This window comes from Myxocyprinus asiaticus, chromosome 6, assembly GCF_019703515.2.
Source record: "Myxocyprinus asiaticus isolate MX2 ecotype Aquarium Trade chromosome 6, UBuf_Myxa_2, whole genome shotgun sequence".
NCBI classification, from domain to species: domain Eukaryota; kingdom Metazoa; phylum Chordata; class Actinopteri; order Cypriniformes; family Catostomidae; genus Myxocyprinus; species Myxocyprinus asiaticus.
In genome coordinates this window covers 39,169,800-39,195,644 of record NC_059349.1, presented here as the reverse complement: position 1 = coordinate 39,195,644, position 25,845 = coordinate 39,169,800, and the positions used below count along the sequence as shown (strand labels likewise).

At 37.9% G+C, this 25,845-nt stretch overlaps 2 protein-coding genes across 3 annotated transcripts; one reads left to right on the top strand and one right to left on the bottom strand.

Annotated features, from left to right (window-relative positions):
- Nucleotides 1-4,161: 4,161 nt before the first annotated feature.
- Nucleotides 4,162-23,445, top strand: LOC127442108 (TOX high mobility group box family member 4-like). 2 transcript variants are annotated; one of them, XR_007897436.1, is made up of 11 exons: nucleotides 4,162-5,199; nucleotides 5,406-5,471; nucleotides 7,817-8,122; nucleotides 8,300-8,554; nucleotides 8,627-8,977; nucleotides 12,769-12,849; nucleotides 12,936-13,664; nucleotides 14,098-14,231; nucleotides 14,419-14,673; nucleotides 20,106-20,141; nucleotides 22,700-23,445. XR_007897436.1 is itself a non-coding variant. In XM_051699900.1 (9 exons), exons 1-9 carry the CDS (start codon nucleotides 5,095-5,097, stop codon nucleotides 14,474-14,476), a joined length of 2,085 nt encoding a protein of 694 aa, XP_051555860.1. In that variant the 5' UTR covers nucleotides 4,162-5,094; the 3' UTR covers nucleotides 14,477-14,793. The 2 variants fall into 2 exon arrangements, 1 of the variants encoding a protein (XP_051555860.1); XM_051699900.1 differs by lacking the exons at nucleotides 20,106-20,141; nucleotides 22,700-23,445 and having other exon boundaries at nucleotides 14,419-14,793.
- LOC127442110 (E3 ubiquitin/ISG15 ligase TRIM25-like) lies at nucleotides 19,550-25,829 on the bottom strand. Its single transcript, XM_051699905.1, has 7 exons — nucleotides 24,331-25,829; nucleotides 23,370-23,681; nucleotides 23,101-23,193; nucleotides 22,768-22,876; nucleotides 21,383-21,472; nucleotides 21,134-21,190; nucleotides 19,550-20,931 (listed from the first exon to the last, which is right to left on the bottom strand). Exons 1-7 carry the CDS (start codon nucleotides 24,586-24,588, stop codon nucleotides 20,402-20,404), a joined length of 1,449 nt encoding a protein of 482 aa, XP_051555865.1. The 5' UTR covers nucleotides 24,589-25,829; the 3' UTR covers nucleotides 19,550-20,401.
- Nucleotides 25,830-25,845: the final 16 nt, after the last annotated feature.

Genomic DNA, 25,845 nt, shown 5'->3' with positions numbered 1-25,845 from the left:
GTTTTGGTTTTTGTTAACTGTAATAACACTGGTGCAATTAAATCTAAAGTTTTACATAGAAGATAAAGGAATGCAATACCACAACATATTTAATGACCATTGTTAATTAATGATTAAAGCTATGTAGTCAAAAAAGTAATTTAATTTTTTTTAATCCAAATTGACCATTAGATGTGAATGATTAGCCATGATTTGTGTGTCAGTTGATTAATTTTACTTACATTCTCTAAAATTTAACATAGCCAATATCCAATTAGTACTAATGGTGGTGTAACTTTTCTGGCATATAAAAAGCGTTTCATGCCCTGACAGCCAAGGACGAATTTCAAGCGCAACATTACCTAAGACATATCTGTCTATCTATCCATCTATCTATCTATCTAATCATTTATCTTGTTCATAACGTAACAGTACATTAGCACTAGTGACTTATGAATGTGCTGCTTCATCCAGAATCAAAAATCGTAGAAAGCATGCACATCCAAACAATGTTTGAATCCAGGTGCACGACCCAAATATGTACATCCATAAAAACTCACAACAAAGTCGGCACACTGTTGCTCCTACACTGTAAAAAATACATCTACTTTAACTTAAAACTTAAGTTTAGCTGATGCCTTAAAGCTTTAAGTTAAATCAATGCAGATTTAAAAGTTATTTTTACTCATAAGTTTTCCCAATTCATTATTTTATATTTAGACTGTTTTTAAGACTAAATGTAAAATAATGCAATTTATGTTTTGTAATTTTTTTACAAATTATTTATAAAATAACTTGCAAAGCTATGTTGATTTAACTTAAAATTTTAAGGCAGCAGTCAAACTTAAGCTGAAGTGCATGTACATTTTTTACAGCGTAAATAAATGTAATGAGCTCACCACATAAGCAAACGTGATGTTTCAGGCAACATGCAGCATACATACAGTGTGCTAACTTCATCCAGGATATTTGCGCGTTGTGCTCAAAAATGTTGCCAAACCCACTTGCACCTAGACTTTGCGCATATTGCACGAAAATACCCAAACTTCCTGGCCACGCCAACTGACTTAGCGTGTATGGCTTAAGACATTGCGCTGAGCTTATTGCTAGCACTCTTAAAATAGAGCCCCATATCACTAAATTAATGCAAATTCATCTACTTGAACAAATACTGTGTTAACCATTATTTATAAACTGAAATGTATAAAAAGAAAACCATAAATAAAAGATGTTTTCAATTTTTATCATGTGTGCAATATGCCAAATAACACATTAATAATGGTTTAAATATATACATACATACATTATATGTACAAGGCATGTGTGTGTATACAGTATGTGTGTGTCTGTTTAGATATATTAAGTTTATACATAAATACTGCATGATGGTAATGAATTATGTATTATTTTTATATCTGATGTGCTAGCTAATTCAGCTGAAATACTGATGTGCCAAACAACCACAAAATCAGTAAGGCAACCAACCCCAATCACACTCTCACCATAAAAAATGTTGGCCAGCTACTATTGCTCAAGCAGGTTTACAAATCATCAACATAACATATAGTTATCAAATTACTAGAAAATTACTGTGGGGCAACCAACCCCTGTTTTGACGACGAACCATGGTAACCCAGGTACAATTCTCTGAACGTTAGTATAGCATAATATAATATTTTAACCTCAAAATCTAACATTCAATTGGCTAGATTTGAGAAAAGTTCTGAATTAAAATCATTATGGTGTTTCCATATTCAGTTACAGAGGCTCAGTGCAATATGACAGGCTTTATCTAAAATCTACAGTGTTGTATAGTGAAAATATATAGCTTTTGTTATGACAGTAACCTAATGTTTTTCGCTCCTTTTTAAAAAAAATTTTTAAACCCCAGTCATTGTGTATCACAGCATATTAAACATATTTGTTTGCAAAGTGTTTGTGGTTTGCAAAAGCACTGACATGTTTTTTTATGTGTTTGTTTGTGTGCCACTCCACCCCTATTTTTTAACCTGTTTTATTTGTCTATAAGATGCTGTGCTGATCTCCCCTAATGATAAAACAAAAAGCAGTATATGTAGAAAATAATATGCTTACTAGTTTTACTGTATGTCACCATCACTTGCTGTAATAAATCTCCTTAAAAAATACTCTCTTGTTGTGAATTTTGTATAAGAATGTATATATATATATATATATATATATATATATATATATATATATATATATATATATATTATAAAATAATAATAATTGAAGTAAAAAGAGAACATGCCAACTGCGGATAGCCAGTCAAATGAGTGAGCTGAATCAACAGGAGGATTGTGTAGCTTGAATAGGTGACACCTGTCAGATGATATATGCTGCTACAATGCAGATACCAGAAGTCATCAGAACCATTTTGGACTGGAAATGTTTTTTTCTTGGCCATTTTATGCCTTTATTTGACAGTGAAAGTGGAGAGAAACAGGAAACATTGGGAAAGAGAGTAGGGGAATGACATGCAGCAAATGGTCCAGCCAGCTGGGAATTGAACCAGGGACTTGCTGCTCACAGCATTTGTGCCCATGTGGTATGCACCCTAACCATTCAGCTATTGGGTCATCCCTGGACTGGAACTTTTAATCAAGATCACAAGAGAGGCGCAAGTAAAGGTAACGGTGCAAGTTGGAGCTGTCTGTGATGCTGACGGATCGAGAGGGAGGCACAGGTAACGAGTGAGAGCCGTGGCAGGTCGAGTTAGAGCTGCCGTTGGTGATGGCAGGTCGAGTGATAGCAGAGTGAGAGCTGCCTGCGACGGTGGCAGGTCTCCGTGGCTGCTCTCCCTGCCACGGAAAGATTTTACCCCTAGTGGAATTTTGGTTCAGGGTTCAACCATGGGTTCAATGTGTGAACGGAGTAGGGATGGGCAGATCCATACTCAAGTATCGATACTTTCGATACTGATGTGGTATAAAGAATATCGATCCTCACATAAAAATATCGATTCTGAAGTTGTTGTTTTTTAACAAGTGATCTTATTATTTGGATTAGGCCTACATGAATATAAATGCATCTCATAAGCTTCGAAGTGGAAAAAAAATAATTATATGAGCGAATTGTTGCATGGCACCGGAACTATTTATTCTTCCGCTCATCTTGACGTGCAGAAATGCTAAAATACGCCAGCAGTCACAGACAGCGCTCACCCTTTCAGTCATAGCGCTCATTCGAATATGGAGCAGTGCTTTCCTGGGGTACTAACAGAAAAACAGTATCTGGAGTTATTCACACTAAGGGGCCGTTTACACGACAACGTTTTCAACTGAAAACGGAAAACTTTTTATGCGTTTTGGATGTTCGTTTACATGACAACAGCGTTTTGGGGTCTGAAAAAGCAAACTTTTCAAAACTGGTTTCAAAGTGCAAGTTTTTGAAAACGATGCCATTATCGTCTCCGTGTAAACATACAAAAACGCAAATTTGTGAAAACGATGACGTCATGCGCACGCGTATTACGTGTTCAGTCTATAGGCATGTGCGCGAGTACTTCAAAACAACGCACGAGACATTCAAAACTACAATGGCGGACTACAGGACTGTGTTTGTGCTGCTCGAGACTTGTAGTAATAAAGCAGCCTCATCGTCCGTCCAGACAAAATTGCTCGATGCTTTCGCCATCCTCATTGTTTGTATTCACCGCTCTGTGGAAGAATGCTTATGTGCGCAGGTGTGTAGTGTTTCTTTACAAAGTGACATCGCCAACTAGTGGCCTGGCATGCATAATACAGCGTGTTTAGACGTTTTTGCGGATCTGTGTGAACACCATACTTTTCAAAAATGCAAAGGAAAAACTTTTCCGTTTTTAGTACATCGTTGTCGTGTAAGTAGCCTAATGACAATCCTAGACGTGACATGTATTATAATGGGCTTGTTTGACAATTTTTACAGGTTTATTTAAATTCAGAGTTGTTAAAACATTGATATTGATCTTTAATCCTTGTTAATAAATGATACCATTATGAAAACTTACCATGGATTTACTGTAGTAATATTGTATTAACCATAGTAACCATGACTGTAGTAGTAACCTTTTTTTTTTTTTTTTTTTTTGGCAGTAACAAAGGTTTTGATACAATTAACCATGGTTTTTCTACAGCATTACTGTAGTATTCATATGGTAACTTGGTTTTAGTAATAGTAACCATATAATAATATCTATGGTTAATTTTGAGGTTTTATATTTGGCTTAAACTAATTTTTAAAGGGTAAACAAAGAAGCCTAATAATTTTCTGTTTAGGCCCATACATAATATATATATTTTTTTTAATTAAGTAATAATAAAGTTACTCATTTTATCCAAAGAATTCGTAAAAATTCAATTTAATATCGGTATCGGTATTGGCGATATTGGCCTAAAAGTACTTGGTATCGCATCGAAAATAAAGTAAGTGTTATCGCCCATCTCTAGAACGGAGTTTGATCGGAGTGCGATTAAAGGGACTTGAGTTAGTGCACATAGACTGAAGTAGCAGAGTACCGATCAAATCGTTCCATTTTGAAGCACTGGCAGCAACTGTCTTTGCTAGTGCAGCAAGGCAAACTCTGTTAATCGATTTTAAAAATGCATAAAGGATACACACTTTCTGGCCTTATTTAATCAGAAGTTGGACATTATTAATAGCGAATACTAGAGTTTTATTCCTACGAAGCTTATGATTAGCTTTGTTGGTTTTATTTCCAACATATCGGTAAACTAGCACGATTTAGCCAGTTCACGTTAGCTTCTGCTAGCTGGCTGAACTGATGAGTCCACAGCTACCAGGCTTAATAAACGTCTTCAAATGAGTTGTTGACAAATCTGATTATACTCGGGCTGCATTTTGAATGGGCTGATTAAGTTTATTTGCCATTCAGGAAAGCATCGATTACAGGGTACACACTGGACAATACTGAGAACACGTATTTCGTGGTTAATTTTCTTTGGTTAATTTTTGATGGAGAACATACCCCTGCAAGGGATGTTACTTTTTTTTTTTTTTAATCGCTCATTTGTCGTTTCGTGGCCTATCGGTCCTCTGATACCACTAGAAATCTAAAGACTCCCGTTGTATACAGTATTTAGTCGGATTATCCTCATGGATCTGAATTTTTACTCGGATCTCTCTGATGGGACTGGTCAGCATGGTGATTCCGAGTTCATGGACAGCTCGTCTTACAGTACACATGAATCTGTGAACAAGGTAAAGTTGACTTTGAGAAGTAAAACATCTTCCCTTTAATGCAACTATGTATTTTTTTATATGTGTCCATACGAATTCCGCTCCTTTTGATTTATGAACCAGATATGCACAACGTGAAGCATTTAGTCATTTACTGTACTTTAGATCAGAACCTTAAAAAATCAGAAGTTTTCGATTAATAATACTTTTTTAAAACTGTTTATCAGTTTGCAGGTGGCAATGATTCATACCTGACGATCAGTGGGCCTGGTCATCATTTTCTTTCATCTGAGGTAGTGCTACTTTTGGTCCAGTGCTTTAAAAACAGCAGCCATGTGTACACATTTAAACTTGCAATACCTTCCTGCCATGATTAGATATTAAAGGGGAAGTTCACCCAAAAATGAAAATTATCACCCTCATGCCATCCCAGATATGTATGACTTTCTTCTGCAGAACACAAAGGAAGATTTAAAAAAAAAATATCTCAGCTCTGTAGGTCCATACAATGCAAGTGAATGGTGGCCAAAACTTTGATGATCCAAAAAACTCATAAATGCAGCATAAAAGCAATCCATACGACTCCAGTGGTTAAATCCATGTCTTTAGAAGCACTATGATAGGTGTGGATGAGAAACAGATCAATATTTAAGTTAGTGTTGTCACTGTACCAAAATTTCAGCAGTCTGTACTGATACCAGTGAAATTTCACAGTTCTTGATACCAATTTCAATACTACAGCATAAATATGCTAATATGCTATTGAACACACCAGTTTAGTTATTTGTAATTATTTAAGAATTATAGTTTAATAATAATTATTATTTTCCAGAACTTTACATAACATTTTTTAAAGTTTAATTTCATCATAAAAATGGTGTCTAATCAGTAAATTCTTAAAACTTTTAACAAGTGAACATATAACTTTTCAACATGTCATTGCATTTTTTTTTTTTTTTGCCAAACTTTTATTTGTATTATGTCTTGCTTGTGATATTTTGATAAATTATTATTATTACAGTGACCATTACATTTTACTATACAGTTGTAATATATTTTTATTCCATTTCTTCAATTTCATGCATCTAGTTTTTTTTTTTTTTTTTTTTTAAATCATGCTTTTATTATGACGTGTGTTTTTTGCCAGAAGCTTATTTTTTTTCCGGGAAAATAGTTTTAAGTCACGTCTTTACACTGGCCTTTGAGTCTGACAAATTAAATGTAGGACACAGTTTTGAAGTGTTTGTATTTTGTATTTTATCCCCTTTTCTCCCCAATTTTGGAATGCCCAATTCCCACTACTTACTAGGTCCTTTTGGTAGCACGGTTACTCACCTCAATCTGGGTGGTGGAGGACAAGTCTCAGTTGCAAGTCTCATGCTACTCTCCGCGATCCACGCACAACTTGCCAAATGCCCCACCGAGAGCGAGAACCACTTAATCGCACCACGAGGAGGTTACCCCATGTGACTCTACCCTCCCTAGCAACCGGGCCAATTTGTTTGCTTAGGAGATCTGGCTGGAGTCACTCAGCACACCCTGGATTCGAACTCGCGAACTCCAGGGGTGGTAGTCAGCGTCAATACTCGAACCCACTCGACCCTGAAGTGTTTGTATTTTAGATTACTGGCGTTTGTGTATGTGGTAATTGTGAAATGTTATGTTTTAAATTTTATTACTGGGAATTTGGTCAACTCTGTTGTTTTAAATACGATATAAGTAAAGCTGAGCTGAGATTAAAGTGCAGATGCTGTGATTTTAATTATATGAATATATATTTTACATGTGCTGCATGGTTCACAATGGATAAGTGCTGTGCTCTGTCATCTGATACGTGAATGATTCTCAATGTCTGTGGAGTTTCTAGTGGATGAGCGGTCAGATTTATTTAAAGTACGCAGCTCTTCCACAGTGCGATTGCAGCCTTCAGCGGTTTAATAAATCACAGTGGGACATGTCACAATTTTAATTTGATTGTCCATTTCAGTGTACAAAGAGTAACAGAGCACACATTCAGAATAAGCCTGTGAGCATTTTAAAGCGGTCATGTATCAGTCATACATACAGCTGGTACCTGATAGAGTCGGTGCTCGGTACTGCAGAAACACTGATATCGTTACAACTTTTTTATTTTTGTATTGACTTGGTACTGAAGTACCAGTACTTTAACACTAATTTAAGTAATTTTTTTTACTATAAATCTCCACTTTCACATTCTTCTTCTTTTGTTTTTGGTGATTCACATTTTTCTTTGCATATTGCCACCTACTGTGTATGGAGGAAAAATTATAGTAAAAAAAAAAAAAAAAAGGACAGAAATATTCATCTGTTGCTCACCCACACCTATCATATTGCCTGTGAAGAAATGGATTTAATCACTGGAGTCTTATGGATTACTTTTATGCTGCCTTTAAATGTTTTTTTGGACCTGGCTACCATTCACTTGTATTGAAAGGACCAACAGAGCTGAGATATTCTTCTAAAAATCTTCGTTTGTGTTCAGCAGAAGAAAGTCATACACATCTGGGATGGCATGAAGGTGAGTAAATAATGAGAGAATTTTCATTTTTGGGTGAAATATCACTTTAATACCAGTGGCCAACTGATTTTGTCCTGTATTACTCATTCCTCACTGTAGCAAACATTCCATACCCCTAGTCTGGGTGACGAAGAGTTTGAAATCCCACCCATCTCCTTGGATCCAGATTCAGCCCTCACCATAGAAGATGTGGAGGCCCATTTCGGAGAGATGGCCGAACAGGCTGGGAGCTCAAAGTCACCTGGAGTTGGAAACAGTCTTGCAAGTAATGTTGTGATGGGGGGAAATGATCCCTCTTTTGCGTCCACTTTCATAAATCCATCATCTCAGGGCATTGAGCACCTGAGTTTGGGTGTGATTAACCAACCGGGGGGAAGTGCGCTGTTGAGCTCAACTCTGGGTGTGGTAAGTGTAATGTTTTCAGTCTATGAGCATTAACATTTATTGCGCATTGTGCGCAGATACACTTCAGACATGCAAGAATGGGCATTTGATTTGCTGCTAATGTGATTGTGTTCAGAGTAAAGAGTAAATTGGCAAACAAGATAATGTGCTTCCTGTCTTGTTTTTTTTTTTTTAAAGGATCTTGGCCATTCTGTTGGCTCTCATTTCAATAGTTCCTCTTCCATAACTATTGATGTTCCACTAAATGACATGAACCACAGTCTTTTAGGACACAACCAACTCACCACAATAGACCATTCAGATCTAGGTGCTCAATTAGGGCTCAGCCTTGTTGGTGGATCCAGTGTGTCAGAGTCACCTGAACAACCTCTGTCTGCCACGCCATCCCCTGCTAGCTCATTGCAAGATGAAGACATGGAAGACTTCAGACAAGTGAGTCTCATCTCTGTTATTAAGAGCTTGATCAATCTTGAATCTTGTAACCTCTTCTGATTTCTGTTTCAGAAAACTATGCTGGTAGACTCTTTCTCAGCCTCTCCTGCGAACATATCGCACATCCCCAATTTGACGGGATCCATGCAGCTCTCCTCCACTCTTCCAGTTGTGGTGAAGAGGGTGGGTGGTAAGCCAACCATGGTGGCTGGGTCCGCATCAGACATGGGGGTGACGATTGGAGCCAAGAAAGGGAAGAAGAAAAAAGATCCCAATGAACCACAGAAACCAGTGTCAGCCTATGCTCTGTTCTTCAGAGATACCCAGGCAGCCATTAAAGGCCAGAACCCCAATGCCACTTTTGGAGAGGTGTCGAAGATAGTGGCCTCCATGTGGGACAGCCTTGGGGAAGAGCAGAAACAGGTGTAGTATAAATCTAGGGTTGGTCAGTTTTAAGGAATATTCCAGGTTCAATACAAGTTAAGCTCAGTTGACAGCATTTTTGGTGTAATATTGATTGCCACAAAAAGTTATTTCCCCCTGTCCCTCCTTTTCTTTAAAAAAAAGCAAAAATCTGGGTCACAGTGAGGCACTTACAATGGAAGTGAATGGGGCCAATCCATAACGTTAAAATACTCACTATTTCAAAAGTTTAGTCACATGACATAAACAATATTCGTGTTAACATGATTTTAGTGTGATCAAATCTTTTAATAACCTTTACTATGCAAAGTTATAGCCAATTTCATAACTTCATGCCATGACGATGTAATGTAAACAAACCATAAAACCCTAAAACGCCTGTAAAAATGACAATTTACAGCTCAAATGATACATGAGTTTTAACAGAAGAATAAATTTAACTGCTTTTATAAAATTATAAGCTTCACATTTCTGCCTTAAAACCTTCAAAATTAGCCCCATTCACTTCCATTGTAAGTGCCTCGCTGTAACTTCAAATTTTGCTTTTTTTAAAGAGAAGGACGGCGAGTCGAAATAATTTTTTTAGGTAATCAACATTATGCCACAAATGCTGTCGATTGAGCTTAACTTGTATTGAACCCGGAATATTCCTTTAACATGTTAAGTACAATTAATTATAAAAACAAACGATTTATAAAAAATATATGTGATCATTCATGTCCCATGAACCTTACGTTTATACCGTAATTGGAATTCTGCCCACCAGCAACACAGACTCCACTTACTGAGAGAAACCAGCACAGAATGAGTAAGGTGCTGTTCACACTGGTCACGTTATTGCTTTCAAAAACAATGAGAGGGACTGAACAACTGAATGGAACTACTTTTAAGTTGACATAGCAACAACTAAAGACGCCCATCTTATTTATGTGTAGATAGACAAAATACAATAATGTGCTCTGTGTAAACGGCCCCAAAGTCTTGAAATTGATTGCAAAAAGTTTGTTGTGTACTTAAGGCCAGTGATTAGGCTTATATTCAATGATACTGGTTCCAGTTATATTCAATGATTTGTTTGCCACATAGTGACTATTTGCAATTATTTTGGTGTAAATTAGCATAGCACTTAATTAATTTGAATATTTTTTGAACCGATTGATAGCCTAAATTTTTTATTGTAGACAGGGACTGAAAGTGGTTCAAGGAACGAGAATGAAAACCGAAATCGAGCAGAAAAAATTCAGAACGGAAGCTTATTTTTCCATGCTGGTAAACGATTAATTTCGTTCTTATATATATATATATATATATATATATATATATATATATATATACATTTTTTTTTCTTTTTTTTTTTTCGGAATGGCACCACTTTGTTTTCTGAAAAAATTAGGCTTCTCTCTTTTTGGCAGAACAAAAGCATGTGCTTTGATCCTGAAATAAAACTGCTGCATCACACATTTCAATGTTTTATTATGTAGCCTTCTGTGAAATGTTAAAGACCTTTTTAAGAATTATATATAATTACTACATCCAGATACAAGAAAACATATTAGAGGTAAAAAGTACATTTCTCAGTTGTTTCCAAGTCTTTATTGAAATATTGTTAGATATGTGATGCATTAATGCAGATTTGATGCTACCGGGTTTTAACTGAGTTGCAGATCTGTAATTAAAATTAAATTATCCATCCAGTATATATTTTTTTATTTATATTTAGGCCTTACTTTTTGAAATTCATGCACTCTCTGTGGGTTCACAAAGATTATTTTTTTTTAAATTTAGCCCGTATAAGGTGAAATTTAGTCCAAACGCTCCCACGCAGTGTGTGCATGCATGCATGAGAGAGAGATTTAGGCTATTAATTGTTTTTAGATCGCCAGATTTATATTTTAAATATTTTTGGGTGATATATTTAAAATTAAGAATACATTTATTGAAAATAAGTGATTTTATATAGGCCATTGTATACTATGCTTGTTAGGAAATCTATGCTGAACAATCCCACAGATGGGAAAGTATTAAATAGCTTATTTTGGGTGAGGCAAACTTATTTTGAGCTTGTTTTTCCAGGACATGTCACTTGTTACTAATGCGTGATTATGGAATATTTTAATTTAATCAATTTTTGTTAATTGAATTAATATGTATGCAATATGCAATGATCTAAAAATGACAATGTCATCAGTGTACTGTGAATAACTGCATTATGAATGTTATCCAATATGTTAGATATTTAATCATTCATTTATTGATTTAATTATAATTTATTCAGTTTAATAATCAAAGTGCAAATCAATGGAAAAATACAACTTTAATTCTCTATGGAGAATTACAGCCTCTCACTGTATAACTCTTTCTGTGAATGACCTTGAAGGAGATGTGTGTGTGTTGATACTAAAAGGATGATTTAATGTTTTAATAAGAACAGATACAGGAACTGAAGGAGGTATGGTATATTTTCATGTAATCATTTAGTATGTAACTATATGAAGTGGTTATAGTGTGTTTTATGCATATAAATTGAAATAGTTATGCTTTTGCTAGTGTGAAAGAAAATATAATAGTTAGGTACTTTGCAGCTAGAAAAGCATTGTTTATGGTATTCATGAGTCATGAGTTCAAATGGAACATCCTGTTTTTGAGCAAAAGACAAATGTCTCTTTGTTATAAAGAGCATGCTCTTTATTATCTGATCATATGACAAACTAATATAGAATATATAAAAATGCATCCTAAAAGATATTTAGCTGATATCACATGGAAATCTGCTGAGGAGAAAATCACATGTAACATATTAATAAACAAAGGAACTATACATAAGTACATCTTATATAAGCCTGTCATAATGTAAGGGGGACAGAAGACAGGAACTTCTCCCTCGGCCGGGTGGTACAAATAAAAAGATTTGGAATCATAACTTTACATCTCCAGAAATCTTTGACTCGACTGCACTTAGTTTGCTGTTTTGAAGAAATCTACCACGAGAGAGGCAGATGATATATGTGCGTTAATTAGTGCTAGAAATTAGATGAAACGTGTACGTGGGTGCGCGCACGTTTCTTTCTTACAGGAATGTTTTGTGTAACCAATGACTGTAATAAGGGAAATCATTTAATATATTAATCAAATTAATACAGAAAGTAATGATTGTTAGTCAATATAAACTATGTAACCATATGAAGTGATTACAGTGTGTTCTATGCATTAAAATGAAATAGTCATGCTTGGATCAGCAAGTTGGGTCAGGATGACCAGCTAGAAGGGAGACAGTGAAGATGAAACTAAGGAGGCATAAGATGATTTTATTGGATGAAGAGGGCATCACTCAAAGAGATAAGGGGGAACAAAATGTATAAAAATGCATGTTCTAGAGTGCAAGTTTAGATGCTCCATGGACCACCTCGGCTTTGTTACTTTGTAATAAAAGTCTATTTTTGGAATCAGAACTTTGTGCCACCGAGAAATCTTTGACTCGACTGCGCTTCGATGGCTGTTTTGGGGAATCTGCCACGACACTGGTATATCACTCACCCTTAACACAGAGTACTGTCATTTTAAAAAGAATGTTATTAACCGTTATTATTTTATAACTGGTTACCATTTGGAAAGGAGGCTGCGGAACATTGGAACCTAAACAAAAAACAAACAAAAATCAGTTTCTGCTGAGAACGAACCAAAATGAAAAACATTTTGTTTTTAGTCCCTGATTATAAAAATGCTATATTTATTTACATGCATGTAATGTGTACATTATGGAGGTTTTAATTGCTGCGTTTAAACTTCTGCAGGTTTACAAGAGGAAAACGGAGGCTGCTAAGAAAGAGTATCTGAAAGCATTGGCGGTCTACAGAGCAAATCAGCTCTCAAAAGTGAGCGAATTTATTTTAGCTCTTCCTCTTTGGTGTTTTTGTTTTATTTGCTCTCTTATATCTTACTTCTATTGTTTCTCAACCAGCCTTCTCCTGAGGTGGAGGATACTGCTCCTTCCACTCCTCCATCTGCCCCCTGTACTGCTCCGGCTGCCCCTGCCCACCCTGCACGGCTTATCCCCAACCCTGATGAGAACACTATTACCAACATCTGTGCATCCAATATTATCCTCGACCTGCCTCAAGTCACTACCCGTTCCCGCACAGGGTCTTTACCTGTGGCCATTAGCCAACCTCCAACCCCTAACCCCAGCCCAGCACCCACCTTCACTAAAATCATCATCTCCAAACAAATGCTGGAGGGAGGTGCTCAGCTCCATCAGATCCCTACTTCCATGGTGACCGTGATTCCAGCTGGAATCCGAGCTGTACAGTCGTCTGTTGGTGCTGCAGCTTCTACTGGACGACAGCCTCCACCGCTGCTGCAGATGCAGGGCACCCCTCCACCCCCACGTCTGCAGCAGATGGTACAAACTCAAGCCCCGCCCCCTCTTCAGGCCAAGCCCCGTGGAGGGCCAGGAAGTTCCACAGCTGTCACGGACACGCCTCCCCCGCCTCTCCAGATAAAGATTGTGCCCGCTTCTTTACACTCTGACTTGTCCACACCGATTATTGTTACTACAGCAATAAGTGCCAACCCTGTTATATCCCCATCCACCATCTCTGCCCCTGTTGAGGTGCAGGTGGAACAACCCAGTGAGCAATTCGTCACAGGAGAGAATGAGGCTGTGATGGAGAAGCTTGCCTCAGAAGAGGTATTTTTTCCATAATTAAAGGAATAGTTCATCCAAAAATGACCCTCATTATGTTCCGAAGCCGTATGAATTTCTGTCTTCCAGGGAGATGTTAAGCAGAATGATAACTCTAGTCACCATTGACTTTCATTGTATGGAAAAAAGAAAGAGCATTTAATAGTGATTGAGGCTGACATTCTGCCTAAAATGTTTTGTGTTCCACGGAAGAAAGTCATACATGTTTGGAACATGAAGTTGAGTTAAACATGACCACGTTTTAATTTTTGGGTGAGGTGGTGGTTACAGTCTGAAAATAGAACCTGTTACTAAAAACTGTGCAGGAATAGATTTTAAAAGAATTAACACAAGTAGTAAACATGGCAAATAATTGTTCAGAGACAACCACCAGCTATGTGTCTTCACTCTGTTTTTTTTTTTGTTTGTTTTTTTTTAGATGGAGGTAAGCGTCACTCCTTCGGTCACCTCTTCTGCTCTCTGTGTCCGTGCTGGATGCACAAACCTGGCTGTGGAGAGTCGAGACTGGGATAAGGAATATTGCAGCAATGAGTGTGTTGCCACACACTGCAGGTGTGTTAAATGTTTTTTTTTTTAATTTGTATTTTTATATATATATATATATATGTATATGTATGTATGTATATATGTGTGTGTGTGTGCGCATGCGTGTTTTTAACATTTTGTTGTTTTATTAGGTTGTTTTTGGACCTGTTTAAATTCATTATGCTTACCATCATAATGCTTACTCTTTTAACAGGGATATTTTCATGGCCTGGTGTTCAATCAAGAGTCAGAACTCAGCTACTGTCAAATAATGAAATCCTCCTAGTTCTGGGTTTTTACATGCCTGGATGTGTTTTAATTAGTTAAAGGGACAGGTCACAAAAAAAATTAATTCAGTAATCATTTTTTTCCCAAACCTGCTTGACTTGACATTCTTCCATGGAACACAAAAGAAGATGTAGCAAAATGTAAGACTCTGTCACCACTGACACCATTGGACAACATGATGGTGAGTAAATGATGGCAGAATTTTCATTTTTGAATGAAGTGTCTCGTGAACAGTATAGTTTTACTGGATTTATGAGTCAAGATTAGATGATTTGTAATAAATGAACAGTGAAAAATTAAATTGCATCACTTATTGTTATAAAAGGAAATAAACTGTATTTGTCGCATCCATTCAACTAGTTATACAAAGCAGCCAAGGCTTATTTTGGTTGAAGGTATGGTGACATACTTTGACTGTAGTGTTTGTTTTCCCTATTGAAACTATCAGAGGATGGCCTGCAGTTACTATTGTACTTTATTTTGAACCTTGTATTTTTCCGCTCTATTTTTGGTCCCGTGGATTATTTTTTCATTGTTATCAGTATTTGTGTTAAAGTGAACAAATTTGGAGTATTGTATTATTTTCAAATGCAGTAATTTTGATGATGATTATGAAGATTTGAGATGTGGAGAAAGTGAAACTCAAACCTTTTTATTATATTTTGTATGTTTAATGTAATTTCTTGTGTCATACTGAGAGTGTCTTAGATCAGTGCCCAGAAGTGCTCTCATGTAGAAAATGTTTGCCTTATTTTTTGAAAAAAAAAAAAAAAAACACAAATTGCTGACCTTTTTTAATGATGTTATGAAATTACTCAAGTATTAATAAAGGGCAGCCAAAGTGGATTACATTTCATAAGTTAGTGTGCTGACATCCATTTTAAAGAAACAGTTTTCACACAAGTGTATGCACTTCAGTACTTTAAGTACTACTGAGGTCAGTAGTGGCACATTGTTAACTGAATCATGATGTATAGTTATTGATAAGTCATTGATTCTTTTTGGCTTCCTGACTGTAGTTTAAGATTGTGGACTGTGGGGGGGCCTGGGTAGCTCAGCGAGTATTGACGCTGACTACCACCCCTGGAGTCGTGAGTTCGAATCCAGGGTGTGCTGAGTGACTCCAGCCAGGTCTCCTAAGCAACCAAATTGGCCCAGTTGCTAGGGAGGGTAGAGTCACATGGGGTAACCTCCTCGTGGTCGTGATTAGTGGTTCTCGCTCTCAATGGGACGCGTGGTAAGTTGTGCGTGGATCGCAGAGAGTAGCAGGAGCCTCCACATGCGGAGTCTCCGCGATGTCATGCACAACGAGCCACGTGATAAGATGCGTGGATTGACTGTCGCAGAGGCAACTGAGACTTGTACTCCGCCACCTGGATTGAGGTGAGTAACCGCGCCACCACAAGGACCTACTAAGTAGTGGGAATTGGGCATTCCAAATTGGGGAGAAAAGGGGATTAAAAAAAAAACAGATTGTGGACTGTGAGGCTAGATAGAGAGTAATAGAGCTGCTCAGCCATAACATTAGTTTATAGGTGAAACCGGAAGTCTAATTTGCCATGGGTACCCTCTGGATTTTCCTATTGGTTTTTTATAATGGGGTTCCCCTTCTGTCACTCACTCGACGTTGTGTCGATGTGGTCATTATCTCTCCGCCTCCGATGGCCACGGGCACTGCCTCACGTGTCTGGGTCGCGCTCACACTGAGGCTGTGTTTGTGGATGGTTCATGTTCTCATTGCGGGAACATGACCATGGCAACGTTGTGGTCACGGCTTTCCTTCCTCCGAGGGAAAGCCATTCCAGCCGCCCCCCGCCCTGCGCCTTCTACCTAGGGGTACGAGGCTGGCCCGGCTTGCGCTGGAGGCGATTTGGGGATTTCAATGGGCGTGGTCTCGCCGGGTAATTCCCTGCGGACCTCCCGTTCCCCAGCGCACTCGTCTGCCTCCGTTGAGTTCCGAGATGAGACCAGCTTACCTCAAGGCCAGCCTAACATCTCTCTCGGGGCTTGTGAGCAGGATGAGTCCTTGATCGCTGCGTCGGAGAGCGCACTGGCGATGTCGGATGCTGAGATGGGCATGGTGCCGTGGCACACATCGCGTGGCTATTACGTCACTCTGCCGCCACTTATTCAGCCCTTGGACAGACCTTGCGTTTCTGCGGGCAGGAGTCCCCCTACAATAAGTGTCCAGACTCGTCGTGGTCACCACAGACGCCTCCAAGTTGGGCTGGGGTGCCGTGTGTAACGTACAAGCAGCCGCTGGCTCCTGGACAGGACCACGGCTGTGTTGGCACATTAACTGCCTCGAGTTGCATGGTCCTGAGACCCCAGCCGGGCTGTGCCCAAGGTTCCCACAACCCCCTTCAGGGATCAGGTGGTGAACCTGCAAGCGCTGCCCCGGGAGGAGGCAGACCCAGCCCTGTCGTTGCTGTGTCCGGTGCGTGCTTTGCACATCTACTTGGATCGCACGCAGAGCTTTAGACACTCTGAGCAGCTCTTTGTCTGCTTCTGCGGACAGCGGAAAGGGAACGCTGTCTCCAAACAGAGGCTTGCCCACTGGATCGTGGATGCCATCGCTCTGGCATACTAAGCCCTGGGTGTGCCTCTTTGGGAATACGAGCACACTCTACTAGGAGTCTGGCATCCTCATGGGCACTGGCCAATGGTGCCTCCTAGCAGACATCTGCAGAGCAGCGGGTTGGGCAACACCCAATACCTTTTGCGAGATTTTACAATGTCTGGGTTGAGCCGGTTTCATCCCGTTTGTTTGTCAGGTACGAACAGGTAAGTTTGGTAATACGGAACAACTGGCCGGGTGTATCGCTTGCGTATAGCGCCTTTCCCCTCCATGAGGCGAAGACGTGTGCTTCTCCCATGCGAGTTCACGAACCATGAACCCTAGATGTCCTTCCTCCCTAGCCCTGTGGCTCGTGAATTCGGTGGAGGAATTCGCAGTCGGACCCACTACGGGTACTAAGATGCCCTGTACTGGGATAGGTGCTCCACAGGTGCCGGTGCCGGTTACCCTGGTTAGATGGCCCCAGCCGAATCTAATACTCTGTGGAGAGAAAACAGAGAGAGAAAAGGCCGGCCTGTCCCACGCTAGTTACGTAGCTTCCCCCCCCCCCGGGATGTGGGGAATTACATGACCGTCTTGTGAGGCATTGGGAAAGGTTACATGCGGACTGATGCACCTGCTATTACACACGCAGCAGCTTGCTTGTACCTGCATCGGCAGTTCATGTACCACATCGACACAACGTCGAGTGAGTGACAGAAGGGGAACATCTCTGTTACTGTTGTAACCTCCGTTCCCTGATGGAGGGAACGAGACGTTGTGTCCCTCTTGCCACAACGCGGTACTATCCGCTGAAATGGCCAAGACCTTGTCTCGGCTCCTCAGCACAAAACCTGAATGAGTGGTTGCGAGCCAGCTCCTTTTATACCCGTATGTCCGGGGGAGTGGCATGCAAATTCCACTCGCCAATTCTCATTGGCCTTTTCTCAAAGATTAGAGGTGTTTTGGGCTCCCAAGGGCGACCCCTAGTGTCACTACATCAACACAATGTCTTGTTCCCTCCATCAGGGAACGGAGGTTACAACAGTAACCGAGACGTTTTTGAACTTATGAGTTAAATGAAGTCTGTGGTAAACATTACATTACGGTACATGTACGTTTTGTTCTACAACATAAATTATACACAGTCATACCTCAAACGTGAATTTTGTATAAAAAATAAAAATAAAAGTATTTAATTAAATACGGCTTCAAAATTCACGTTTGAGGTATCAAAGTGTGTAAGTTCAAAAACCCCATTATAATAACCCATAAAAAAATCCAGAGGGAACCCATGGCGATTTCTTTTCCAGGCTTTATGACTACAAGCTGAACAGCTCTATTGTTTCTGGTGCAAGATTACATTAATTCTTAATGAAAAATTAGCTACAATTTTATGGTCTGTTAAAAATCTACTTGGCAGTAACAAATCTTTTGTCACCCTTTATTATGCGGTGAGACAAATGAAATATAACAGAGTGAAGTCCAAACAGTTATTCATAATAGCAGTGTCTAGTTGACAACAACTTTTCATGCCAGTGACAAAATATTAATATCAAGCTTGACTGGACATCACAGTGGTGGGGTCTTCAGTGACAGGTTTGTGAAAACTGTGAGCTTTGAGAAGTATTGCTCATTATACACCAGCAGCCATATCACCCTGTAGCTCAAGACTGGTTACCTACTGAAGCTAAGCAGGGTTGAGCCTGGTCAGTACCTGGATGGGAGAACTCCTGGGAAAACTAAAGTTGCTGCTGGAAGAGGTATTAGGGAGTCCAGCATGGGGTGCTCACCCTGTGGACTGTGTAGGTCTTAATGCCCCGGTATAGTGATGGGGACACTATACTGTAAAAAGGCACTGTCCTTCAGATGAGACATTAAACCGAGGTCCTGACTCTCTGTGGTCATTAAAAATCCCAGGACACATCTTGAAAAGAGTAGGGGTGTAACCCTGGTGTCCTGGCCAAATTCCCCTTATTGGCCCTTATCAATCATGGCTTCCTAAAAATTACCATCCATTTATTGGCTCTATCACTCCACTCTCTCCTCTCCACCAACAGCTGGTGTGTGGTGAGCGTACTGGCGCAATATGGCTGCCGTCACATCATCCAGGTGGATGCTGCACACTGGTGGTGGTTGAGGAGAGTCCCCTGTTCACTGTGTAAAGCGCTTTGAGTGTAGTGTCAGAAAAGCGCTATATAAATGTAACGTTCATTCATTTTATGAGTCCCCAAGCCAAAGAGGAAACATTATGAAGGCAGTGCTTTTAACATAGGTATACATACAGTTTCCTCATTGATTTTTAAAGGGGGTTCAGATTAAACTGAATGTATGTCTGCCAACAGTTTAAAAAAAAAAAAAAGTATATATTTGTTTGAATACAATAATCAAACATTTTAAAACAAAATATTTGTTAAACTGAGTCTGAAATAAGTGGAAATTATTTTATCTCTCATTAAAACTTTGAAGCTCAAAAAAGTCCATAAAGGCAGCATAAAAGTAATATACAAGACTCCAGTGGTTTAATTCATGTCTTCTGAAGAAATTCAGTCAGTTTTGGGTGACAACATACCAAAATATTTTACTCCTTGTTCACTGTACATCTTGACATCTGCCGTCTTCTTGGTGATAATTATTTCAAGCTTAAAGGGATAGTTCACCCAAACATTTAAATTTTCCAGATGTATATGACATTCTTCTGCAGAACACAAAGATTTTTAGAAGAATATCTTCAGAAGCTATATGATAATTGTGGATGAAATTTAAGTCTTTTTTTTTTTTTTTTTTACTATAAATCTCCACTTTCGCTATCACATTCTTACTTTGAATGTGAAAGTGGACATTTATGGTAAAAAAAGGACTTAAATATGGATCTATTTCTCATCCACACTTATCATATAGCTTCTGAAGACATGGATTTAACCAATGGAGTCTTATGGATTACTTTTATGTGGCCTTTATTTGATTTTATGGAGCTTCAAAGGTCACCATTCACTTGCACTTTATGGACCTACAGAGCTGAAATATTCTTAAAAAAAATATTTTTGTGTGTTTAGCAGAAGAAAGCCATACACATCTGGGATGGTATGAGGGTGAGTATGAGATAATTTATATTTTTGAAACTATTCCTTTAACCCATTTTATTACTTCACAAGTTTTAAAATCTCAGCTGTGCACATTTACATTTAAGATATTTAGCAGAGACCGCTTACATTGCATTATTAAATTAAGATCTGATTGCAACTTGTATTTATGATAGAATCATAATCTTTTCTTCCAATCCCTTCTATTACTAACATAATATATCATGTTCATTCACATGTACACTCACATAGGACACGAGTGCATATCACTACCAGGAGCGCAACAAAGTAATTTTACTCTGTGGTTCTACATACTTTAGTGCAAACCCTAAGCAAACTGGCTCAGTAAACTGGGCTGACCCAAACCTGTGCAAAAGACCATTACCATCCTCTGAGAATGTGATGGTTCCTTTAACAAAATCAATACCCACTGTAACACGGTCTCGTCTTAATGTCTTGGACACTTCTCGTTGCATCTTGTTGTGATACACAAACAAGTCACCCATTTTATTTTGTGTGAGGCACCAAGATTTTTTGTTATCTCCAAAAGCTCCACTCTTTCCCTTCCGTGAAATACTATGAAAGGCTACTGCAATGTCCCAAGAGCCTTTTACTTCAAGCTCCCAGTGGTGTTTTCCATCAGAGAAACAAGGCATGGTCAGAATTTGAGGGAGCTCATCAAAACGGGAGGGGTGTGGAAGAAGAGAAAGTTTGTTGGTGACCCGCTCTACAGACTGCAGGTCTGGAGAAACTTGGAGCAGAGGGTTGGCTGAGTTTTTGTTCATGAAGCTCGCCACAGCTACACATAGGAATAGAGGGACACAGAATAGACTTTAATGGCATAATTTAAAACACTAGGCATTTTTGTTTTAATTTAATGAGATTGCTAATAAAATGTAATGAAAGAGATTTTTTTTAAGCAGTGAAGGCATATATTGGTATTGTAAACGATGGTATTCTTGAATAAGTACAACAACAAGGATATTTTAAGAGTTACATACATCTCGCTTGGTCAGATGGCCTGTCAATGTCTTCAGAAGGCACAAAACATTGGCTGTCTGGAATCAAATTCAAACATTGACCTTTAGTATGTAAAAAGCTTGTGCCTAAGGAGCAAATATCTTCGTAATTTGTTACTGTTAGAGTTATAATTTCTCTACATAATTGTGTTGTAATGTTTTTTGACTCTTAATCTAAAGAGATCATACCAAAAACATTGAGGGAGTACTTCACATTCAGTTATCTCTTACCACTTATACGCATATGAAGCTTGTGAAGTTGTGTTTGTTGAATTTGCACAGTGCTGGACAGACTTCGGCTTTCTGAAGAGTAACTGTAGGCTGGACACACATTTTAGACAAATCACATACAACAAACTACATACTGTATGTGGCCTTTATTGTTGTAGGGGTCTCTCTGTTTCAAATGATAATACAAAATACTGTGTATACATTGTTGGGTAGATTACTTCTGAATGTAGTCAGTAATGTAATATCTTAGATTGTATTTTAAAGTAATCGAATCTGATTGTTTTTAGATTACTTCTGACAATTCTTGTTTATTTGATGTCACATGCATTTGATTAGGATAAGATGGTACCATTTTGACACAATGTTGTTTAAATGCATAAAAAATCTTCCTTAATGGATGAAGATATGAGAATTTATATGATTTTTTGTGGGTGTTGTTTACTTACTATTTGCCTGTTTCTGTGTGAAATAAAAAAGGCACTTAAAATGTTCTTACTACAGCAGTTTTGGCTTTAAAAACGCCATCCATGTTTTGGAACACATCAAACCACTTATATTTGTGAATCATCAAAAAAAAAAAAAAAACTAAATTCTCACAAAACTAAAAGTGCATTTATGTAAATTTATAAAAAGAGTATAAAAGCATTTTGTGAAACTAAAACTAACTTTACTGCTCTAATGCATTTGGTTTTGCATTTAAGTGTGGATTAATACTCCATCTTCAGTGTAATTATAGCCACCTGGCTGATGGCTCTTATCAGGTCTGTGTATGCAATTCCACAACCCTCCTCCCTCTAATGAAAACACTTGAAGACTTGCCGTATGTAGCTGTAGGCTGTTTTAGAATGAAACATTTAAAATATTTAAAAAGAAAGTGTTATAGGGATCGATAAATTATGAACAGTTTACTGCAGTTGCTAGGTAATCCATAGAAGTAACTAATTTGATTATGAGTATTTTACAATGTAATTTCATCTAATTACAAGTACTTGATTTTTGTAATCTGATTACATAATACTGATTACATGTAATCTGTTACTACCCAGCACTGTATATACAGTGTGTATGTATATATATATATTATATATATATATATATAATATATAAGTATTTGAACACTTTCTGGTGTAAACCACCGTGGAACGTCCACAATTAATGTGATGAACTGTGGTTACACTGCCAGGACACATGCAAAATTGACCAAGGAAAAGTTAGTTCTGAGAAAAAGTCTAGCATATTTTGTTTGCAGATGCCACTTGATATATTTTGTTTTATTTTACATCATTAGATTCACATATTAAAAATGTGTGATTCCAGTTGCCAAGCTCAACTGCATGTGGGGGCCAGCTGTTGTTATACAGACATCTGTAACCACTTGGACCCACCATAAAAGCAGAGGATAAGTATGGTGAACAGCAGTGCTCCTATAATACTAGTTTGGTAAAGACCAGCACTAGATTTGTACATCAGCGACATTTGTTCCATCCTCCCCACCTGAAACCAAACAAGTGACAATAAACTGGCATTGGGGAACTTTTACTATGATTATGTTTTACTATTATTCATTTTATTGTTTGCTCTATATTACATACACTATTCCTTGTCTATGTATGTAGTATGTCTCAATCTATCATTCTTAATCAGTGCAGTATACAGTAATCTTGTGGTGCCAACAGGTTTAGCAGGTTTTTTCAGTACTGTTCAACACACAGACTCACTATGTTTTCAATATCCCCTGTCAGCTGCCTGACGGTGTCCACTGAGTGTTGAAGATTTCTCTTCATTTCTTCGAACTGCTTGTCCGTGCTTTTCTGAAATGTATTGTCAATTTTGCTGTTATCATTTGAGTCGTTGATATCTGGCTTTTCAATAGAGTAAAATTACAAAATGTAAAGTTAGTTGTTTCAGGAATATGCTTATGTATGTGAGAGCTATGTCTATATGATGAATCTTGTTACCTTGTTAAAACAACAAAACATAAATGTACCTTTAGTTTGTTCTCCAGATTCTCAGACCATTTAACTATTTTAATGCACTGCTCTTTCTCCATATTACACACATGACAAACAAATTGCCTAGTCATGGGGCAATATTTCATGACAAGTTCTGTGTGCAGACGACATGTGAATTTAGTTAAATCATCATGTGGGTCAATCAGTGGGTGTTCCTGAAGCATTCTGCGCTCCTTGTGGGGACGGAGATGCTCTTTACACAGCGATACATCACATTTCAGACATGTTTTCACGGCACTTCTTTTTTTCCCATTAGGGCAGAAATCACAGGGGACCACACTAGAGTCCTGTGTAAAACAAAAAACAGCTAAAATCACCCTAAAGCCACAAACAACTCCATTCACTGTGTTACATGAATGGCATTCTAATAAAGTTCATGAACTGTTCTTTGGTTGTAATCTTGAACAACCGTTTTGAAAATTTCAGTCTTTCCCCATTCAAGGACATAGGAGCTGCACTTGTTTGCTGCTTGTTTACATAGAAATATAGCTGCCAAAGATGGCTGCCAGTGGACTTACTTGCTAGAAAGTCTTTGTTATTAATCTTGGTTTCTGTACATTTCAACATACGTATAATTACGTGTTTAAAATTAAAAGTTGTATATGTTTAAAAGTTAAGTTAGTGTATTATAAACTAACATTAATAAACAACGGACAACTGTTTTTATAAATTAACAAGATTAATAAATTTTTCATTGTTAGTTCATGATACCAAATGCATTTACTGTACTAATGTTAACAAACAGAACCTTGTAAAGTGTTAACAAAACTGTTATAAGAGCAGTAACTGTTATGTGTTGACTAAAAAATTGAGAGAAGTCCATTACACAGGAAAAAGAGTGCTACTTTCCAGAATACAGCTCAAATAACTACTTCATCTTTTTCTACTAATAATAAGCACATTTTCAGTGTTATCACTGAGAAGTGAAATTCAAACCTTCTTTTTGAAGTACTGTGTGATCTTGTTCAGTGTATCGCATTTCTGGAGAAAAAGTGGCCATTTCAGGGCCGCTCTACACTCTGGGCAGTTAAACATTGGAGATGGTTGCCCATGTTCCAGCATGCCCTCTATGCACTGCATGCAGAAGCTGTGGCCACACTCCAACTGGTGTGGTTCCTTGAAAATTTCTTCACACACTGAACATGTGAGAATCACCTCCAGCTGGCTTTCTTCAGCCTTTCTTATTCGTGCCATTATCTCCAGTCCTGGTTCTTCCAGAATATTAAATGGTCAATGTAATGTCCACAGGTAAAACAAATAAAATAAAAGAGACAGCTGTATAACCTAATCCTCTGTACAACTTTAATGGAATAAAAAAATAAATGAAAATTAAAGATGCAATGATTTGTAACTGCAGCTGAATGCTGATTATGATTAGAATGTTGTGACAGTGGAATATGAGAATGACTTGACTTGACAAACCTACAGGCCAGACCTTCTGTGGAGGAGTGGCTCTGACATAACTGAAACTATTTTGTTCTGGAATCCCAAAGCCATTGACTTGAAATGGAAACTTAGTCCCGTGATTGCTCACATGATGATATAAAAAGGAAAGTAAAAATAAATAAAAAAATCATTTTATTCAATTAAACATGTTTATAAAGATTGGGGTTACATTTTTTCGTTTTTCATTCAAAATAGTTTTCACTACAGTATAATATTCAAAGTGAACAGATTTATGTATTTATATACATGTATGTACAAGTAATTGTTATGGCTACTGTAGTATACAATGCAAATTAATTAAGCCCTTTATGAGAACAGTATGTTTGTATGTATTTTCTTATGTAAAAAAACCCACACATAAACCTGTGAAAATATAGGTCTAACCTCTTTGTTTTAGCATTAAAGTGATAGTTCACCCAAAAATGAAAATTCTCTCATAATTTACTCACTCTCATGCCATCCCAGAAGTGTATGACTTTCTTCTGCGGAACACAAACAAAGATTTTTAGAAGAATAACTCAGCTCTGTAGATCCTTACAATGCAAGTGAATGGTGACCAGAACACCAAAAGCTCCAAAAAGGAGATAAAGTCAGCATAAAAGTAATCCATATGACTCCAGTGGTTAAGTCTTCTGAAGGGACCCAGTTGGTTTTGGGTGAGAACAGACCAAAATATTTTTCACTGTACATCTTGTCATTGCAGTCACTAGGCACTATCATGATTTCAAGCTCGATTACACTTCCTAGCGCTTGACGCAGGCACAGAGGAAGTGTAATCGAGCTTGAAATCATGATCACCAAGGAGACTACTGTCAAGATTTACAGTGAAAAAGGAGTTATATTTTGGTCTGTTCTCACCCAAAACCAATTGGATCGCTCCAGAAGACATTGATATAACCACTGGTGTTTTATGGATTACTTTTATGCTGACTTTATGTGGTTTTGGAGTTTCAAAGTGTTGGACCTCATTCACTTGCATTGTATGGACCTATAGAGCTTAAATAT

Coding starts and splice junctions, on each gene's coding strand:
- LOC127442108 (XM_051699900.1), top strand. CDS start 5,095: ATGGATCTGAATTTTTACTCGGATCTCTCTGATGGGACTGGTCAGCAT. Junction 5,200..5,405: donor CACATGAATCTGTGAACAAG/GTAAAGTTGACT, acceptor ACTGTTTATCAG/TTTGCAGGTGGCAATGATTC. Junction 13,665..14,097: donor AGAAGCTTGCCTCAGAAGAG/GTATTTTTTCCA, acceptor GTTTTTTTTTAG/ATGGAGGTAAGCGTCACTCC.
- LOC127442110 (XM_051699905.1), bottom strand. CDS start 24,588: ATGGCACGAATAAGAAAGGCTGAAGAAAGCCAGCTGGAGGTGATTCTC. Junction 23,682..24,330: donor CACAGTACTTCAAAAAGAAG/GTTTGAATTTCA, acceptor TGTTTTACACAG/GACTCTAGTGTGGTCCCCTG. Junction 23,194..23,369: donor ATCTGGAGAACAAACTAAAG/GTACATTTATGT, acceptor AATACATTTCAG/AAAAGCACGGACAAGCAGTT.